At 39.1% G+C, this 18,672-nt stretch overlaps 1 protein-coding gene across 2 annotated transcripts in view; it reads right to left on the bottom strand.

The window, feature by feature from the left end:
- AEBP2 (AE binding protein 2) overlaps nucleotides 1-18,672 on the bottom strand; it is an 87,059-nt gene that overhangs the window by 17,091 nt on the left and 51,296 nt on the right. For both annotated transcript variants that reach the window (XM_011975461.1, XM_011975462.1), the window contains exons 4-5: nucleotides 12,224-12,410; nucleotides 5,677-5,801 (exon numbers count right to left, since the gene is read on the bottom strand). In XM_011975461.1, coding sequence (XP_011830851.1) covers nucleotides 5,677-5,801; nucleotides 12,224-12,410 — 312 coding nt within the window. The remainder of the gene's footprint in view (nucleotides 1-5,676; nucleotides 5,802-12,223; nucleotides 12,411-18,672) is intronic.

The raw sequence follows: 18,672 nt of genomic DNA, 5'->3' as shown, positions 1-18,672 counted from the left end.
GGAGGACTGCTTGAGCCCAGGAGTTTGAGGCAACAGTGAGCCATGATCATACCACCACATTCCACTCTGGGAGACAGAGCAAAACTCTGACTCAAAAAAATAAAACAAACAAACAAAATCAGACCACGCCTATTCAAACCCCTTCAATGGCTTCCCATCTCACACAAAATAAAAGCTAAGGTCTTAGTCCACCAAGGTTCTCCCTAATACCTCTCAAACTTAACTCCTACTCTCTGCTCTTCCCTTGTTCCCTCCAGCTACACTGCCTACTCTGCCTACTCACTGTTGTTCTAATATACCTGACATAGTCCCACTTCAGGAGCTTATGCCTCATCTTTCCTCTGGCTAAAGTACTTATCCCCCACTAATAATTGAATGGTTCATGCTCTCATTACAAGTTTTTACAGTTTTACTAATTTATCTTGTTTTATCATGTCTCTTCCATTACAGTAACTGCATGGTATATTTTTGTTTGGCTGTTTGATTTTAATCTGTTTTGTTCACTGCTATGTCATTAGTACCTGGCTCACAGTAGGTGCTCAATTTTTAATGAGCACCTTAATATTTAAAACACTTAATAAGTGAATGAACTAGCTCTAATGCCACACTCTGGACATGGTGACATCTTACTGACCTCTTAAAAAAAAAAAAAATCGAATTACAGACCTACCATATCATAAAACTATGTTCCCGAATTTCAAAGGAGGATTTCAACCAGCCTCGCTGAGCAAGGCCCTAACCTTGCTGAATCCCCACAAAATCCCCAGAGCAGCCATAATAACTGTTTCTGGTCTCCAAATCCTGTATTTCCCCCCCTCAACTCTTTCATCCTTGTTTAGATAAATGTATTTCCTATGTTCTCTAAAAGAGAATAACGATACCTTTCCTCAAATTCATGTCTCTCGTGTCTCCCAATCTCTTAAGTTTCCTTTCCTTTGCATTTAATTTTCCACTTTCTTGCCTTTCACTCCAAATTTTGTTGCATCACTCTCTCCTTTATATCCTTATCTAATTTCCAAAATATACAATTCTACTCTTAAATATTCTAAAACTTGTTGTACTGATACCTATTGCTCCATTTTCTATCTTGCCTTTTTTTTAAAGTTATTTAATAGTGTCCATTTAATTGGTATATTTGCTGTCAATAAATTGACAACACAGGAGGAACAAAAGGGTGAGCTCCTAACAAGGCTCCCATGCAAGCATCAAGCAGGACCTATCTTCCCTGTAGTATCACACATATCAATCTAAATACCACAAGAGTTCTCATCCTAGAATCCAAGAATGGCGTGGGGGTAAAGGTCCATAAACCCTATGTATTAACAATATACAACTGGTCGGGCACAGTGGCTCACGCTTGTAATCCCAGCACTTTGGGAGACCGGGGCGGGCGGATCACGAGGTCAGGAGATCGAGACCATCCTGGCTAACACGGTGAAATCCTGTCTCTACTAAAAAAAAAAAATACAAAAAAATTTAGCTGGGCATGGTGATGGGCACCTGTATTCCCAGCTACTTGGGAGACTGAGGCAGGAGAATGGCATGAACCCGGGAGGCGGAGCTTGCAGTGAGCCGAGATCGCACCACTGCACTCCAGCTTGGGCGACAGAGCGAGACTCCGTCTCAAACAAACAACAATACGCAACTATACTAGATCACACTAGGAAAGGTAATACAACCTTTTTAGTCCCTAGTTTCATTATCTGAAAAATTCAAGTTAGGGGACAACACTGGTTATGTGGTAACTAAAAACATAAATTAATTTACAAGATACATTTAATAACCTACATTATGTCAAGCATGCCTCCATTTAAATTTAGTCCATAAACAAGACAAGGTTAGCCTGGGCAACGTGGTGAGACCCTGCCTCTACCAAAAATAAAAAAAATTAGCCAGGTGTGGTAGCTCATGCCTGTGGTCCCAGCTACTCAGAAGACTGAGGTGAGAGGCTCTCTTGAACACAGGAGATTGAGGCTACAGTGAGCCATATTTGTGCCACTGCACTCCAGCCTGGGTGACAGAGTAAGACCCTGTCTTGGAAAGGGGAAGAAAGACAAAGGATATTTATTAGCAGGGCATGGTGGCTCACACCTGTAATCTTGACATTTCGGGAGGCTAGGACAGGAGGACCGCTTGAAGCAAAGAGTTCAAGACCAGCCTGGGCAACACAGCAAGATCCTGTCTCTATAAAAATAAATGTTTTAAAAAAAAAAAAAAACCCAAGGATGTCCCCTCTCACCATTCCTATTCAATATAGTACTGGAAGTCCTAGCCAGAGCAATCAATCAAGTAAGATCAATAAAAGGCATCCAAATAGGAAAAGAGAAAATCAAATTTACTTTCTTCACTGACAATATAATTCTACACCTAGAAAAACCTGAAGATTTCTCCAAAAAGCTCATAAACCTGATAACTTTGGCAAAGTCTCAGGATACAAAAAAAAAAAATCACCGTACAAAAATCAGTAGCATTTCTATACACCAATAACACTCAAGCTGACAACCAAATCGAGAATGCAATCCCATTTACCATAACACACACACACCCCCCAAGGAATACATCTAACCAAGGAGGTAAACAATCTCTACAAGAAGAACTACAAAAGGCTGCTAAAAGAAATCATAGATGACACAAAATAGAAAAACATTCCATGCTCACAGACTGGAAGAATCAGTATCATTAAAATGGTGACAACGCACAAAGGAATTTACAGATTCAATGCTATTCCTATCAAGCTACCAATATTTTTTAATGGAATTAGAAAAAAGTATCCTAAAATTCACATGGAATGAAAAGGAGCCCAAAGAGCCAAGGCAATTCTAAGCAAAAAGAACAAAGCCAGAGACACCACTTTATCAGCCTTCAAACTACACTATAAGGCTACAGTAACCAAAACAGTGTAATACTGGTACAAAAACAGACAAACAGCCAGGCGTGGTGGCTCGTGCCTGTTAATCCCAGCACTTTGGGAGGCCGAAGTGGGCAGATCACCTGAGGTTGGGAGTTCGAGACCACCCTGACCAACATGGAGAAACCCTGTCTCTACTAAAAATACAAAAGTAGCCAAGCGTGGTGGTACACGCCTGTAATTCCAGCTACTCAGGAGGCTGAGGCACAAGAATCGCTTGAATTCAGGAGGCAGAGGTTGCAGTGAGCCGAGATTGTGCCACTACACTCCAGCCTGGGCGACACAGCGAGACTCTGTCTCAAAAAAAAAAAAAAAAAAAAAGAATAGACAAACAGACCAATGGAATAGGATAGAAGCCCCTGAAATAAAACTGCACACCTACAACCAACTGATCTTCAAAAAAGTTGACACAAATAAACAGTGAGGAAAGGACTCCCTAATAAATGGCACTGGAGAAATTGGCTAACCATATGCCAGAGATTGAAACTGGACCTCTACCTGAGCTCTCACCATATAAAAAATTAACTCAAGATGGGTCGAGCATGGTGGCTCATGCCTGTAATCCCAGCACTTTGGGAGGCCAAGGCAGGCAGATCATTTGAGGTCAGGAGTTCAATACCAGCCTGGCCAACATGGCAAAACCCCATCTCTAATAAAAATACAAAAAGAAGCTGGGCGTGGTGGCATACACCTGTAATCTGGCTACTCGGGAGGCTGACGGAGGGGGATCGCTTGAACCTAGGGGGTGGAGGTTGCAGTGAGCCTAGATCATGCCACTGTACTCCAACCTGGGCAACAGAGCAAGACTCTGTCTCAAAAGAAAAACAAGTAGGTAGAAATAACAGGAAAGCTATATATAATTGGGAAGTTAGCAAGGACATCTCCAACTGCCTTGAATAGTGAAATCCAAGGATGCTCTAAAAGGTTTTTATAAAAAATAACATGGTGTTGCATATGATCTATGCAAAATGTCCCATATAATTAAGTCAATACTATATAAATAGTTGTTACATTGTACTTCTTAATTTGTATGATTTTTATTGTGGTTCTTGTCCCCGCAAATATTATCAATCCGTGGTTGGTTGGAACCATGGTCGCAGAACTTATGGATACGGAGGGATGACTGCATGTAGAAGAAAACATAAAAATGCAAAAAAAAAAAAAAAATTGTCAACACACAAATGAAAAAAAAAGAAAACTCTTTATTATAGGAGATGAAGGAAACAGAGATTCAAACCAAACAACATACTGATATCAACAAGGACCTTTTGTATTTCAATTCTCATGCATTTTTCAATTGAAATATAAAAAATAAAAGTAACCCAAATTTAGTGTATTTATAATTTTTTTTTTTCAGACAGGGTCTCACTTTGTAGCCCAGGCTGCAGTACAGTGCCGCGATCACAGCTCACTGCACCCTTGACCTCCCGGGCTCAGCCAATCCTCCCACCTCAGTCTCCCGGGTAGCTGGGACTACAGGTGCACACCACTATGCCTGGCTAATTTTCTGCATATTTTTGTAGAGACAGGGAATTGCCAATACCCAGGCTGGTACTGAATTCCTAGGTTCAAGCAAACTGCCTGCCTTAGCCTCCCAAAGTACTCGGATTATAGGTGTGAGCCACCAAGCCTGGTTGTATTTGTTTGTTTGTTTTGAGACGGAGTTTCGCTCTTGCTGCCCAGGCCGATTGTGAGTGCAGTGGCGTGATTTCGGCTCACCGCGGCCTCCGCCTCCTGGGCTCAAGCAATTCTCCTGCCTCAGCCTTCCGAGTAACTGGGATTACAGGTGCCCACCCACACCTGGGTAATTTTTTGTATTTTTAGTAAAGACAGGGTTTTGCGATGTTGGCCAGGCTGGTCTCGAACTCCTGGCCTCAGGTGATCCGCCTGCCTAGGCCTCCCAAAATGCTGGGATTACAGGTGTGAGTCACCAAGCCCAGCCTGTATTTTGTCAGCCAAAATTAAACACATACTTTTCAGAGATTGAAATCACCAAAAGTATGATCTACAATGTACATTTATTAACTTAATTACACCAAACTACACCAATTTAAAAATGACTGAAAAACAAAATGAAAAGAGGCATGGAAGAAAGAACAACTCTCTATTACAACTTCTAATAAAACAAAAAATAAACTGCATTTATTCTTCTTCAAATTTGGTACTTTTCTTCTTCTATGTTGACAACATAAGTCATTCAATAACTATATTGAGTGCCTATCATGTGCCAGGCAAACTTCTAGGCACTTGGGCTAGATCAGTGGAACAAAAGAGACTAAAATCCCTTCCCTCATGAAGCTCTGATAGCAAATATAATCTTATTTTCTCTTTAACATAAACTTTGGATGGGTGCATGGGGTAAGGGGTGGCTCCATGCAGTACACAGAAATGTGAATGAAACTTTTTAGAGGTAAAAGGAGTCTCATGTTCTAATTTTGCAAATGAGGAAACCAGGTGAGAAAAGACACCTGGTTTACCTAATGTCAGAGTCCAGTAATGCCTAGTGGCACTATATGATGTGTCACCCCATTATTCCTAAGTAGCTCAAACTAAAGGCTAACATATTCGGTTTAATCACAAATATGTAAAATTATAGGAAATGTGTGCTTTATAACCAATAATACAATACTTTAAATACTGATAAAACAAAAGGTTTTGTGATTTTTGTTAAATTGTATTTTCTTAGATTTTGAGAGATTTAGAAATGACTGTGGAAATATAATTTGCAAAGCTTTATATTTAATTTGAGAAAATAGAAGAATACTTACAGTACTATGAAAAACAACACTGTGTCCCTTCCCTAAACTTTCTATATGAGCTGAGAGGTTAAAGCATATGGCTCGATGTCTTATCGCATCCAGTGTTTGTGCATCGAAGAAATCATGTGGCCGTGCTAAAAGTCAACATAAAAAAAAGTAAAGAATATTTAGAAAAACATAACAGTAATAATAAAGACTGACACAATTAACAAATATGTACCTATCAATAGTATTTAAATGCAAGATATTATTTGCTGACAAAACATGGACTCTAGATAAGAAGACTAATACGCAAAAGCATTATTTCAACTAATGAGTGAATGTGGGTTAATTCTGACCCTTGGTGAGTTAAGTTCTAACCTTAAACCTCATGATTCCACATCTCAGCTACTTCATTTTTCATAAAACTTTATCTTTAGTAGATAAAGATAAACATCTCCCCAACATCTCTCCTCAGCATAAGGTCTGTATTTTCAGCAATCTAAGGAACATCATCTATGTATCAGGATCTCAAACTCACCACTGCCAAACATACAAAATAAATTTCATGAACATTCTGTATTACCATGTAATTTCAAGTTGTACAAATCTGACAAGACAATAATATTATTTTGAGGTTTTTTTTTTTTTTTAAAGACAGAGTCTCACTCCTTCACCCAGACTGAAGTGCAGTGGCGCCATCTCAGCTCACTACAACCTCTGCCTCCCAGGTTCAAGCAATTCTCATGCCTCAACCTCCTGAGTAGCTGGGACTACAGGCGCACACCACCAAGCCCGGCTGATTTTTGTATTTTTAGTAGAGCTGGGTTTTCACCATGTTGGCTGGGCTGGTCTTGAACTCCTGGCCTCATGTCATCTGCCTACCTTGGCCTCCAAAAGTGCTGGGTATACAGGCATGAGCCACTGTACTCAGCCTATTTTGAGGTTTTTGACAAGTATTATCTTGATTATGAACAACTATTCGAACAATGATCTAGTAAAATTACAAACAAAATTTTCAGACACCAATCAGTCCACCAAAGCTGCCAATCAACTCCACCAGTTATCAGCTGTGTGACTGCAGGCAAACTACTTAACCTGCATTACACTGTGCATTATTTGTAAAATGTAAATTATCGTTAACAATTTTCAATTGTAATTAAATAAAACAAATGCATATAAAAATGCCTTATAAATCATAAGGCCATTTATATTAATAAGTTTATATCACTGCTGTTTTTCTTTTTCTTTTAGACACAGTCTCATTCTGCTGCCCAAGGTGCTAGAGACCAGTGGTGTGATCATGGCTCACTGCAGTCTCTAACTTCTGGGCTCAAGTGATCCTCCTGTCTTAGCCTCTTGAGTAGCTAGGACTACAGGCATGTTCCACCATGGAATTTTTTTTAAAGAATAAATTGTTTCACAAATATACAGTAGGCAATATTTTAGTGTAATCAAAAAAATTATACACTGAAGATTTAATTTGGTAAGAACATTTTTCAAATTTCAACTTTCATCCCACTAATTATTATTATACATTGTTCTATTCTTATTCCTAATAAGAAAGTTGCTCAAAATAAATACGTTGATTATTTTACATTTGTGGAGCCTACTAATACATGTAATTTTTCAAGATCTGTAATTGAAAATTCAATTTTACTAATAAAAGGGTTGGCTTGATTCCCTGGTACAGCATATTGTGAATTACATATATGCTGATTTCCCACACTATGGCTATTCAAAGAGTTCTCAAAACATCTACACAAATTCACCACAGCTTTTATGGGGGAATATTTTCACCAGTTGGCACATTAAATAGAACATACCTAAACAAACAGCTCTTTTCTCTGGATATTTCCTCAAGAGAAAACAAAACACCAACTAGTAATAAATGAGCAGAACCCAGCGGGTGTGGTGGCTCACGCCTGTAAACCCAGTACTTTGGGAGGCTGATGCGGGCGGATCACAAGGTCAGGAGATGGAGACCATCCTGGCTAACACGGTGAAACCCCATCTCTACTAAAAATACAAAAAATTAGCCGGGCGTGGTGGCGGGCTCCTGTAGTCCCAGCTACTCGGGAGGCTGAGGCAGGAAAATGGCATGAACCCAGGAGGCAGAGCTCGCAGTGAGCTGAGATCGCGCCACTGCACTCCAGCCTGCGCAGAAGTGTGAGACTCCGTCTCAAAAAGAAAAAAAGAAAGAAAGAAAAAAACGAGCAGAACCCAAAAGACTAAGAATGCAGTGACAATGGGAAATCAGAAAGAAAAAAGTACTTGACATATGCAGGGCTGGGCAGGAGAGAGTTCTGAGAAATACATCACTTTCCTGTTAGATCAGTGGCTACTCGAAAAAAAAAAATGTGTACTTTCTCCAAGCTCTCCAAATACATGCTTTTTCCCAAGAAGAATAAACACTTGGGGAAAATAATAACTCATCACTCTAAATCACTCAAATTGACCACTCCTCACTCAAATTTAAACACTGAAGCCATCACTTAAACTCACAATAATGAAAGGAGCCCTCAATCTTCAGCCTGTGCATTCAGACCTTAACCACACTATCTGCACTGTATATATCAAGAATGCCAAACTAGAACAGTAGTCTCCAAAGTAGGTGTGTGTCATGATCCATCAGAGTAACTAAAGAATATAACACCTTTGTTAATTTCTTCATCTCATTCTTTTTCAATATTCCTTCTTGGCAATTTTGCATAATGCACATTAGTAGTATTACCCGTATACAATGTATAAATTACATATGTTAAGACTGTGTGCTCAGTATTTTTTTAACTAATAAGATATATAATTTAAAACCTTTGATGCTGTACACAGTGGCTCATGCCTGTAATCTCAGCATTTTGGGAGGCCGAGGCAGGCAGATCACTTGATGCCAGGAGTTTGAGACTTGGTGGCCAACATGGTAAAACCCCATCTCTACTAAAAATACAAAAATTAGCTGGGCATGGTAGTGTGTGCCTGTAGTCCCAGCTACTGAGGAGGCTGACACACGAGAACTGATTGCACCTGGGAGGCACTGGTTGCAGTGAACCAAGATCATACCACTGCACTCCAGCCTGGGCAATAAAGTGAGACCCTGTCTCAAAAAAACAACAACAAAAACTAAACAAAAAGGTTGAAAGATCACAAACTGACAACCTAACATTACAGGTTGCTGTGAGTCAAGATCACACCGCTGCACTCCAGCCTGGGCAGTAAGTGTGAGACTCTGCCTCAGAGAAAAACTTTGGAAATGACAAAAATAGAAACTCTATTTTCCCGTGGTTCAAAATTCCATATATTGTATGATTTATCTCCTCCTTAGGTGCAATGATGATGACGTGGTTATGTAGAAAAATATCTTTATGCTTAGGAGATGCATCTTAAGAATTTTCGGTCCATGACCAAAAAAGTATATAGGTAGGAAGATAAAACAAATGTACCATATTGGTAAATCTCTAAGTGAAGAGAAATACAAGTATTTATTATACTATTCTTTCCATTTTAAAGTATATTTTGAAAAGCATTAAAAATGCTTTTTAAAGATGTTTTAAAATAATGAAAAAATACATAAAAATTAAATAAATATATATATATATTTTTTTTTTTTTTTAATTTTATCAGGCCGGGTGCAGTGACTCACACCTGTAATCCCAGCACTTTGGAAGGCTGAGACGGGTGGACCATGTGAGCTCAAGAGCTCTGGTCAACAAGACAAAACCCCATTTCTACCAAAAATGAAATACAAAAATTAGTTGGGTGTGGTGGTGTGTGCCTGTAGCCCAAGCTACCTGGGAGGCTGAGGTGGGAGGATCACCTGAGCCCAGGAGGTCGAGGCTGCAGTGAGTCTTGACTACACCACTGCATTCCAGCGTGGGTGACAGAGTGAGACTCTGTCTAAAGAAAAAAAAAAAAAGGTTAAAAAAAAATTTTTATCAAACAGAAAATTACATTTGCTAGAGTGCTGCTATTTATAAGGTATATTTTTCACAGTTACATAAAAACTATCTTCTTGAATTACATGAGGAAGATACTAGGTAAAGTTAACTGCTACAGATACGTATACTTTTAAAGAAAGAGTGAACTGCAGCAGCTACAACCATGCTAATTCAAATCACAGCACTGTCTTAACAATGACTCCCCACAGTGAAAAGGCCTTGGATCCTTTTTAAAGTTCATAAAGTAATATATTCAGGACTAACCCCATTGTCCTCAATAAAACAGACGACAAAAAGGTATTTTCATCCACCACCTCTCTCTGCCAACTCTCCCTATGCAGCCTGCCTTACAAGCTAAGTTAGTATGAGGAAAAACACCACCGTCAAAAGAAACATATACTTAAGCCGGCACTAGTACTTTGTTTCTAAGCAAGAACTGGGTATTTAACTGAATCTGTCTTCTCTTTACAAGACAAAGCGTAGCAAATTGCATAGATATTGCCAAGTATATAATGTGAAAAGTCAGAAAATTTAAATGATTACTGTGTGTACACTGAGACTAAAATAATAATGAGGTTAGGTGAAACTGGTGGAGAAGTTATCTGGTTTTTGAGTACCATAATATATATTTAGCAATTTTCTGTGTGCAACTGCAAGATACTCGATATTAACATAAGTAAAATTACAATGTTAAATTTCTGTTTTTATAAAGGAGGTCAAAATGAAAATGGTATCATAAATAGCCAACATTGATTAAAAATAAACATGATTACTTAAACAAAAAAGAAACTTAAGGCCAGGTGTGGTGGCTCATGCCTGTAATCCTAGCACTTTGGGAGGTTGAAGTGGGAAGATCACTTGAGCCCAGGAGTTCAAGACCAGCCTGGAGAACACAGAGAGATCCCTATCCCTTCAAAATATAAAAACTAGCCAGGTATGGTGTCTCAGGCCTGTAGTCCCAGGTACTTGAAGGCTGAGGTGGGAGAACTGCTTGAGCCCAGGAGTCTGAAGCTGCAGTAAGCCATGATCTTACTACTGCACTCCAGCCTGGGCAAGAGTAAGATCCTGCATCCAAAAAAAAAAAAAAAAAAGCAAGAATGAAACTAAGAGTTTTAGGAAAGTTTGCTTTTCTCAGTTAATGAGGTAGGAAAAAAAAAAAAAAACAGTTTTCTGGTCTGTTCATTTGTCCACTATAATTCTATAGTAACAAAAAGATTTTCAGTATTTTACAGACTAATTTCACAGTCAGGAATTAGTGTCTGGAGTCTTGTCTATACTAATCAACCCCCAGAGAAAGGGTAAAGTACAATCTATTTTTTTCTTTCTAATTCATCCTTGGAGTGGACTTCCTTTCAATGACAGCTTCATTCACTCATTCACCCATTGGTAGTTCTTCATTGAGGATATATAGTTAAAATTAACCAGCTGGTCGAGCACAGTGGCTCACACCTGTAATCCCAGCACTTTGGGAGGCCAAAGCGGGTGGATCACAAGGTCAGGGGTTCAAGACCAGCCTGGCCAACATGGTGAAACCCCGCCTCTACTAAAAATACAATAATTAGCCGGGCGTGGTGGCGGGTGCCTGTAATCCCAGCTGCTCTGAAGGCTGAGACAGAGAATTCCTTGAACCCGGGAGGCAGAGGTTGCAGAGAGCCGAGATCACACCACTGCACTCCAGCATGGGCGACAGTGCGAGACTCCATCCAAAAAAAGGCCACAAACTAACCAGCTGACGCAAAGAAGCAGTGACCAGCTACACTCCGAGGTTTCAAAGTCTGTTCCTGCTCCCAGCATTTACAAGCCTTAACATCTAATTATTTTCTATCCTAAACATCAAGGACACATTTTGGCAAATAAGCACATAAACATTGTACATATATGTTACAACAGACTAGGTACTATGACACACATTACATTCAAATTGTTTTGCTATGGGCTGGGTGCGGTGGCTCACGCCTGTAATCCCAGCATTTTGGGAGGCCAAGACAGGTAATCACCTGAGATCAGGAGTTTGAGACCAGGCTGTCCAACATAGTGAAACCCTGTCTCACACCACTGCACTCTAGCCTGATGACAGAATGAGACTCCATCTCAGGAAAAAAAAAAAAAAAAATACTGCTTTGTTATCCACACACATTGCTTTGTTGTGGTTTTTGTGTTGTTGGTTTTTTGAGACAGGGTCTCACTCTGTCTCCCAGGTTCAAGTGTGGTGGCGTGATCACGGCTCACTGCAGCCTCTACCTCATAGCTCAGGTACGCACACTACTTTGGAGTAGATAGGTTACTTAACTTTTACTTGATATTTACTTTTAACATGTTCAAATTTTCTAAAATATTTCTAGAAATACCAATGTTACCATATTTTAAATGTTATTTTAGAAGAGAATCAGAGAAGCCCCCAAATCTAATTCTATACAGTTTATATTTGAAGGCCACATATACTCCGTTAGCTACTATAAACATGTGCCACTGAATTCTCCCTCACACTGACAGATGGGCATCCTGTTTATTACTTTTAATAGAAGAGGAGTTTATTACTTTTTAATAGAAGAGGAGTTGAAGTTCCAAGTGGATTTGCACAAAAGCCCAAGATATCTTTTAAAACCATCAAATACATCAGATTTTCTTAATGTAACACTTACGTAATGAGCGTCGTCTTTTGTTCTTTAATTTCCTCCTTTTGTTCATTCCAGCTTTAGAAGGAGATTCTTCTTTGGCCTTTGGCTGGCTCGAAACTTTTGAGGAGTTCTGCTGACTGAAGTGTGTGGGTACATGACGAGCTAGCCCTCCCTGAGAAGCAAAGCTGGCATTGCAGCCACCAACAACACACTAAAAGAATATAAAACAGAAATAATGTCAGGCATACTGTGTAGGGCATGAGAAAAATCTAAATGAGTATCTAGTATTTTCAGAAGTAAATAAGTAGTACAATAGAACTAATTCCAGAAAGGAAGCATAAGGGACTAGTAGTCTTTTCACTTTATGAAGTTGCCAAGTAAGATGACATACATTAGACAAAGCTTGAAAATGCAACAAGTTTCACGACCTCCCAGTTTACTGCTATTTCCACTATATGCAATACAAAAATAGTGGGATCTTCTTCCCAGAAAAATCTGGTTTTGAATTAATCATTTTTATAGCAGGAGCACTAAGCTGTTTTTGCAACAAAGTATTAGATATCCTGACAATGACTGGATTCCTGAATTTTATTTTTATTTTTTTGAGATGCAGTCTTGCTGTTGCCCAGGCTGGGGTGCAGTGGTGCGATCTCCGCTCACTGCAACCTCTGCCTCCTGGGTTCAAGTGATTCTTGTGCCTCAGCCTCCTGTGTAGCTAGGATTACAGGTGTGTGCTACCATGCCTGACTAATTTTTGTATTTTCAGTAGAGATATGGTTTCGCCACATTGGCCAGGCTGGTCTCAAACTCCCAGTCTCATGTGATCTGTCTGCCTCGGCCTCCCAAAGTGCTGGGATTACAGGTGTGAGCCACCATGCCAAGCTGGATTCCTGGATTTCTGAAGTATTTTTCTTATGATACGTGTTACTTCAAAACCTTCAGTCGACTTCCTAGCGTTATACACTATTAAAACAGGCGACAGAAAAGTTCAATATTGACTTTTTAATGTATTTTTTCTTTTTTTTTGGAGACAGGGTCTCAGTCTGTCACCCAGGCTGAAGTGCAGTGGCATGATCTCGGCTCACTGCAGCCTCGACCTCCCAGGCTCAAGCAATCCTCCCACCTCAGCCTTCCAGGTTGCGGTAATATTGGCACATGCCACCACGCTCAACTAATATTTTGTTGTTGTTGCATTTTTTGTAAAGAGGGGGTTTCACTATGTTGGGTAAGCTGGTCCTGAACTCCTGGGCTCAAACCATCCACTTGCCTCGGCCTCCCACAGAGCTAGGAGGTGTGCTCCACCACATCTGCCTTGTCTTTGTAAATTACTTTCTTACAAATTTCTTAAGCTTCAGATGAAAACCCATACGGACTACATTTAGTATTTTTAAAATAAATAAAATTAATTTGTTAAACAATTAGATCCAGCCTTTCTCTTAGAAAAGACATGCTCAGTGTTGGTCATATGCAGCGCTCTACAATATCCTTCAAATACTGCCTCTTTAGCCTTCTGTACTTGCAATATTAAGAAATCAAAAGGTTAACTACCCGAGTCACCTGACAGATGTGCTATTTTGCCAAAGAATGCAAAATGTTCACGTAGCACCAGAATTAATATATACAAATTAACCACGGTGTAAGTGTGTGATTTCTAATTATATCTTGGGGGAAAAAAATTTGCAGGTCTTCTAACAAATGAATCCGGGTAATTAAAACAAAACAAAACAGAAACGTCCACAGATGGATGGATGACGACTTTTCTATTAGTCATTTAACCAATTTACTTAGTTTCTGACTTACCAAACTCTAAGCATATAAATTTGTCATGTTAAAAAACAAATATATTCATCATGTTATACCCAGGCGGTTTATCTTGTAAGAGTTCATGTAGATAACAGCATTAAAAAAAATCGGATGCCTCAGGCTCTTTCCTTTAATTGAGGTACCTCTACCAATTGTAAGCTGCTAAAATCACAACACAGCCCTTTATTTGTAAAAATTGTAACTTTCCTCATAAAGTCTCTCTAAATCTGCCCCAAACGGACAAGGGCTAATTCTCCCTTGAGGCTGCCCTCACACTTAACTGCATATCTATATGCTTATCCCAACTCACACTTTCCATTTTGAACACAGAGATGTATATTTATGAATATTTATATTTCCAGAAGCATCTTGCAAATCATAGATATTACTAAGTATATTAGCAGAACTAAACAGCTATATGTTTACTGATGCTGATAAAAAAAAATCATTCTTCTTAAATGGTATCCATTAATAATTACTCTCTTTATTTTGACATACAAAATATATTCTGCGGGCTCCTTAAGGCCCTCAGCATCTCTATGAAAAATGTTTACTTACTCTATGGTGCATACTAAGTTAAAAAAGAGGTAGAAATGATTCAAGACTTTAGTTCAAATACTTATCTACGTCCAGTATTACACAATATGCTAGAAGTATAAGGATGAGTACGATATAGTTACTATACTAAAGGAGCTTCTATATGTTCAGCAAAACATACATATAAAGCAGTAACTTCAAAGGAGTACAGTAAGGCCTAATTAAAGCACAGGGCTATGGGAAACCCTGAATAGAGGCAATTAGCCATATTCATTGCTCTGAAATTAGTATTTAATTCATACAACAACCTGATGAAAGGCATGGTCCTCAAATAGGCTGCAACAAGAATTTTCACCTACGGATTCTGACCATGAGAAGTCAGCATTTAATGATTTCTATATATAAAATTTAAAATTTTACCACACATATTTTGAGTACCAAGAAATAATAACGCTTTTTAGAGTCGCCATCTCTTCTGTGGAATACCAACGTTGCCACAGAACTACATGGTCCACTGCCAAGGTCACTGCAACCCTACGAACCACTAGCCAAATATCTGCTACTCAACACTTTAAATATTGTTACTGTTACTGAGTAAATGAATTTTTAACTTTATTTCATTTAAATTAATATTAGTCATCCAAGTGAAATTCACATTACATAAAATTAACCATTTGAAAGTGTACAATTCAGTGGAATTTAGTGTATTCACGATGTTGTATGATCACCAGCTCCACATTCTCGCCAACACTATTTTCATTTTTTTATTAAAATCATCCTAGTGAGTGTGAAGTGGTATCTTGTGGTTTTCTTTTTTTTTATTTTTATTTTTTTATTATTATACTTTAAGTTCTAGGGTACATGTGCATAACGTGCAGGTTTGTTACATATGTATACTTGTGCCATGTTGGTGTGCTGCACCCATCAACTCGTCAGCACCCATCAACTCGTCATTTACATCAGGAATGCAATCCCTCCCCCATCCCCCCTCCCCATGATAGGCCCCAGTGTGTGATGTTCCCCTTCCCGAGTCCAAGTGATCTCATTGTTCAGTTCCTACCTATGAGTGAGAACATGCGGTGTTGGTTTTTTGTGGTTTTCAACTGCATTTCTGTAATGATCAATTTAACTTTTAATTTAAAGCCTGAGCCGAGCACAGTGGCTCACGCCTGTAATCCCAGTACTTTGGGAGGTTGAGGTGGGTGGATCACTTGAGGCCAGGAGTTCAAGACCAGTCTGGTCAACATGGTGAAATCCCATCTCTAATAAAAATACAAAAATTAGCCGGGGAGGCTGCAGTGAGCTGAGATCATGCCACTGCACTCCAGCCTGGGTAAAAGAGTGAGACTCTGTCTCAAAAAAAAAAAAATAAATTAGCTGGGATGGGCACGGTGGCGCAAGCCTATAACCCAGATACTCAGGAAGCTGAGGCACAAGAATCACTTCAGCCTGGGACGCAGAGTAGCGAGCCAAGATCGTGCCACTGCACTCCAGCCTGGGCAACAGAGTGAGACTCAGTCACAATTTAAAAAAAAAAAAAAGTAAAAAATAAATACGTAAAACCTGATACTCAAAATTGCTTGATACTTGAATTGAGAGTGTTTATTTACCCTGATGGGTTAGTTTTGTACCATCCAATACATATATCCATTAGATACATGTAACTTCCGAGCGTTTGAAACGTGGCTAGTCTGAATCGAGAAATGTTATAAGTCTCAAATACACACCATATCTGTAAGATTTAGCATCAAAAAGTACAATTTACTGATTTTGTAAATTGATAAAGCTGAAATAATAATATATTAGGTAAAACCAAAGATAATTATTTTCACCTGTTTTTTTATTTTAATGTGGCATTAGGAAATTTAAAATGACATGTGGTTCACATATATTTCTATTACCCAGTGCTACCACAGAATAAGCCATAAAATACTCACTTTCCTCACTTCACTGTTTTAGAAGTTACTATGCCTGTATTTTCTATCTCCTATTGTATAATTGTACATTAATATAAGAAAATCTTTGCAACCGGGTTCCTAGTTTAATATTGGTTTATTCAACTAATCTGTTGAAAAAACTCTACATTTCCAATATTAGAATGGCTGACTACAATTAAGGCCGAGGTAACAACAGTTCAGACGTAAACCCTCCAGTATACTATTCAGAGGGATTCTGCCATGACTCCACTCAGGATTATCTGTATATGGTCCCCATAGGGTCTTAGAGTCATTTTGTCCCAGCATCCTTCCAGACACCAAAGAATAGGCTCTCGTAGCACCTAGAACTCAGAGAGTAATCATCAAGAGTTTTAGTCCAAGTGCACACACAATCCCAACACTCTGGGAGGCCAAGGTGGGAAAATCACCTGGAGCCCAGGAGTTTGAGACTAGCCTGGGCAACAAAGGGAGACTCCATCTCTAACCTTCCCCCAACAGAAAAAAAAAAAAAGTTTATTTTAATCATCAATCATTCAGTCCCTGGAAATGAAATCAGTAATGAGAACTCTAACAGAAAATGGTTTTATCTTTTATTTTGGTCATTTATCAATCAAAAATCATTTTTAAAAAGAAGTAAAATTTAGAACTAAAGAGTGCTTATATTAAAGAAAAATGTAATAGAATCACACATATTTCACTTAAATACAAACTCTTCTCTGCTAAAGGAAAAAATAATTTTAGGCATCAATTAATCAACATGCTACAGAATATGAGGCAGAGACAAATCTGCTGTTGCTTCAAATAGTCTAGTACCATCCTCTTTACATGAGCATTTCATGTTGCTGAGTCTGGTTTTAGTTTTCAAATATGTTTTATATTTTCACTCATAAATATATCAATTATCACTGAACTCAAGCCACTACACATGGTGTTATGATGAAAAAGAAACCGATTTCAATGATGAGGGAAAAGCTGGTTGTTGAACACTGATATGGTCTGGCTCTGTGTCCCCACCCAAATCTCATCTTGAATTATAATCCCCATGTGTTGAGTGGGAAACCTCCCAGGTGACTGGATCATGGGGGGTGGTTTCCCCGATGCTGTTCTTGTCATAGTGTGAGAGTTCTCACGAGATCTGACGGTTTTAAAAAATGGCAGGTTCCCCTTCATTCTCTCTGCCATCACCTTGTGAAGAAGAGGTACTGCTTTCCCTTTACCTGCCACCATGATTGTAATTTTCCTGAGGTCTCCCCAGCCATGCAGAACTGAGTCAATTAAACCTCTTTTGTTTACAAATTACTAAGTCTCAGGTAGTATCTTTATAGCAGTGCGAAAAACAGACTAATACAAACATTGACTGTTTTAAATGTGATCTCCCACTGAAATACCCTATATATTTATGCACGTTGGCCGGGCATGGTGGCTCACACCTGTAATCCCAGCACTTTGGGAGGCCGAGGCAGGTGGATCACCTGAGGTTAGGAGTTCGAGACTAGCCTGGCCAACTTGATGAAACCATGTCTCTACTAAAAATACAAAAATTAGCTGGGCATGGTGGCAGGTGACTGCAATCCCAGCAACCTTGAGGCTGCAGCAGGAGAATAGTTTGAACCTGGGAGGCGGAGGTTGTGGTGAGTCGAGATCACACCATTGCTCTGGGCGACAGAGCAAGAGTCCATCTCAAACAACAACAAAAAAATATGTTAGTGGCCAAGCAGCTTTTCTAAAATTTGAAACACAGAATTACTGAATTGGTTTTTTCTTTTTCCAAACAAATTTATTTGGATGAAGCAATCCTAAGACTGTCTTTGTTAGTACTAAGATCATCGTATTCATATTCCCAGAAGTCCTATGAAGATCAACAAGGGGCTATCAGAACACAAATCGGAAAGCACCAGTTTTACAGATAATGAGGTGATCAAAGGAAGAAAAAATTCCAAATAGAAATGCTGATTTATTGGTTTCGACAAATACACCAGAGTAACATATTTAACGACCCCAGATTCTGCCTCTGAAATTCGGAATCTGCCACTGACCATGACCACAAACAATATTTAATATGGCTAGGCGCGATGGCTCACGCCTATAATTCCAACACTTTGGCAGGCCTAGGTGAGTGGATCTTAAGATTAAGCCCAGGAGTTCGAGACCAGCCTAGCCAACATAGCGAAACCCTGTCTTTACAAAAAAAAAAAA

Source organism: Mandrillus leucophaeus, unplaced genomic scaffold (genome assembly GCF_000951045.1).
Source record: "Mandrillus leucophaeus isolate KB7577 unplaced genomic scaffold, Mleu.le_1.0 Scaffold156, whole genome shotgun sequence".
In the NCBI taxonomy this organism is placed as follows: domain Eukaryota; kingdom Metazoa; phylum Chordata; class Mammalia; order Primates; family Cercopithecidae; genus Mandrillus; species Mandrillus leucophaeus.
The sequence above is the reverse complement of the archived record's forward strand: the minus strand, read 5'-3'. Positions and strand labels throughout refer to the sequence as shown.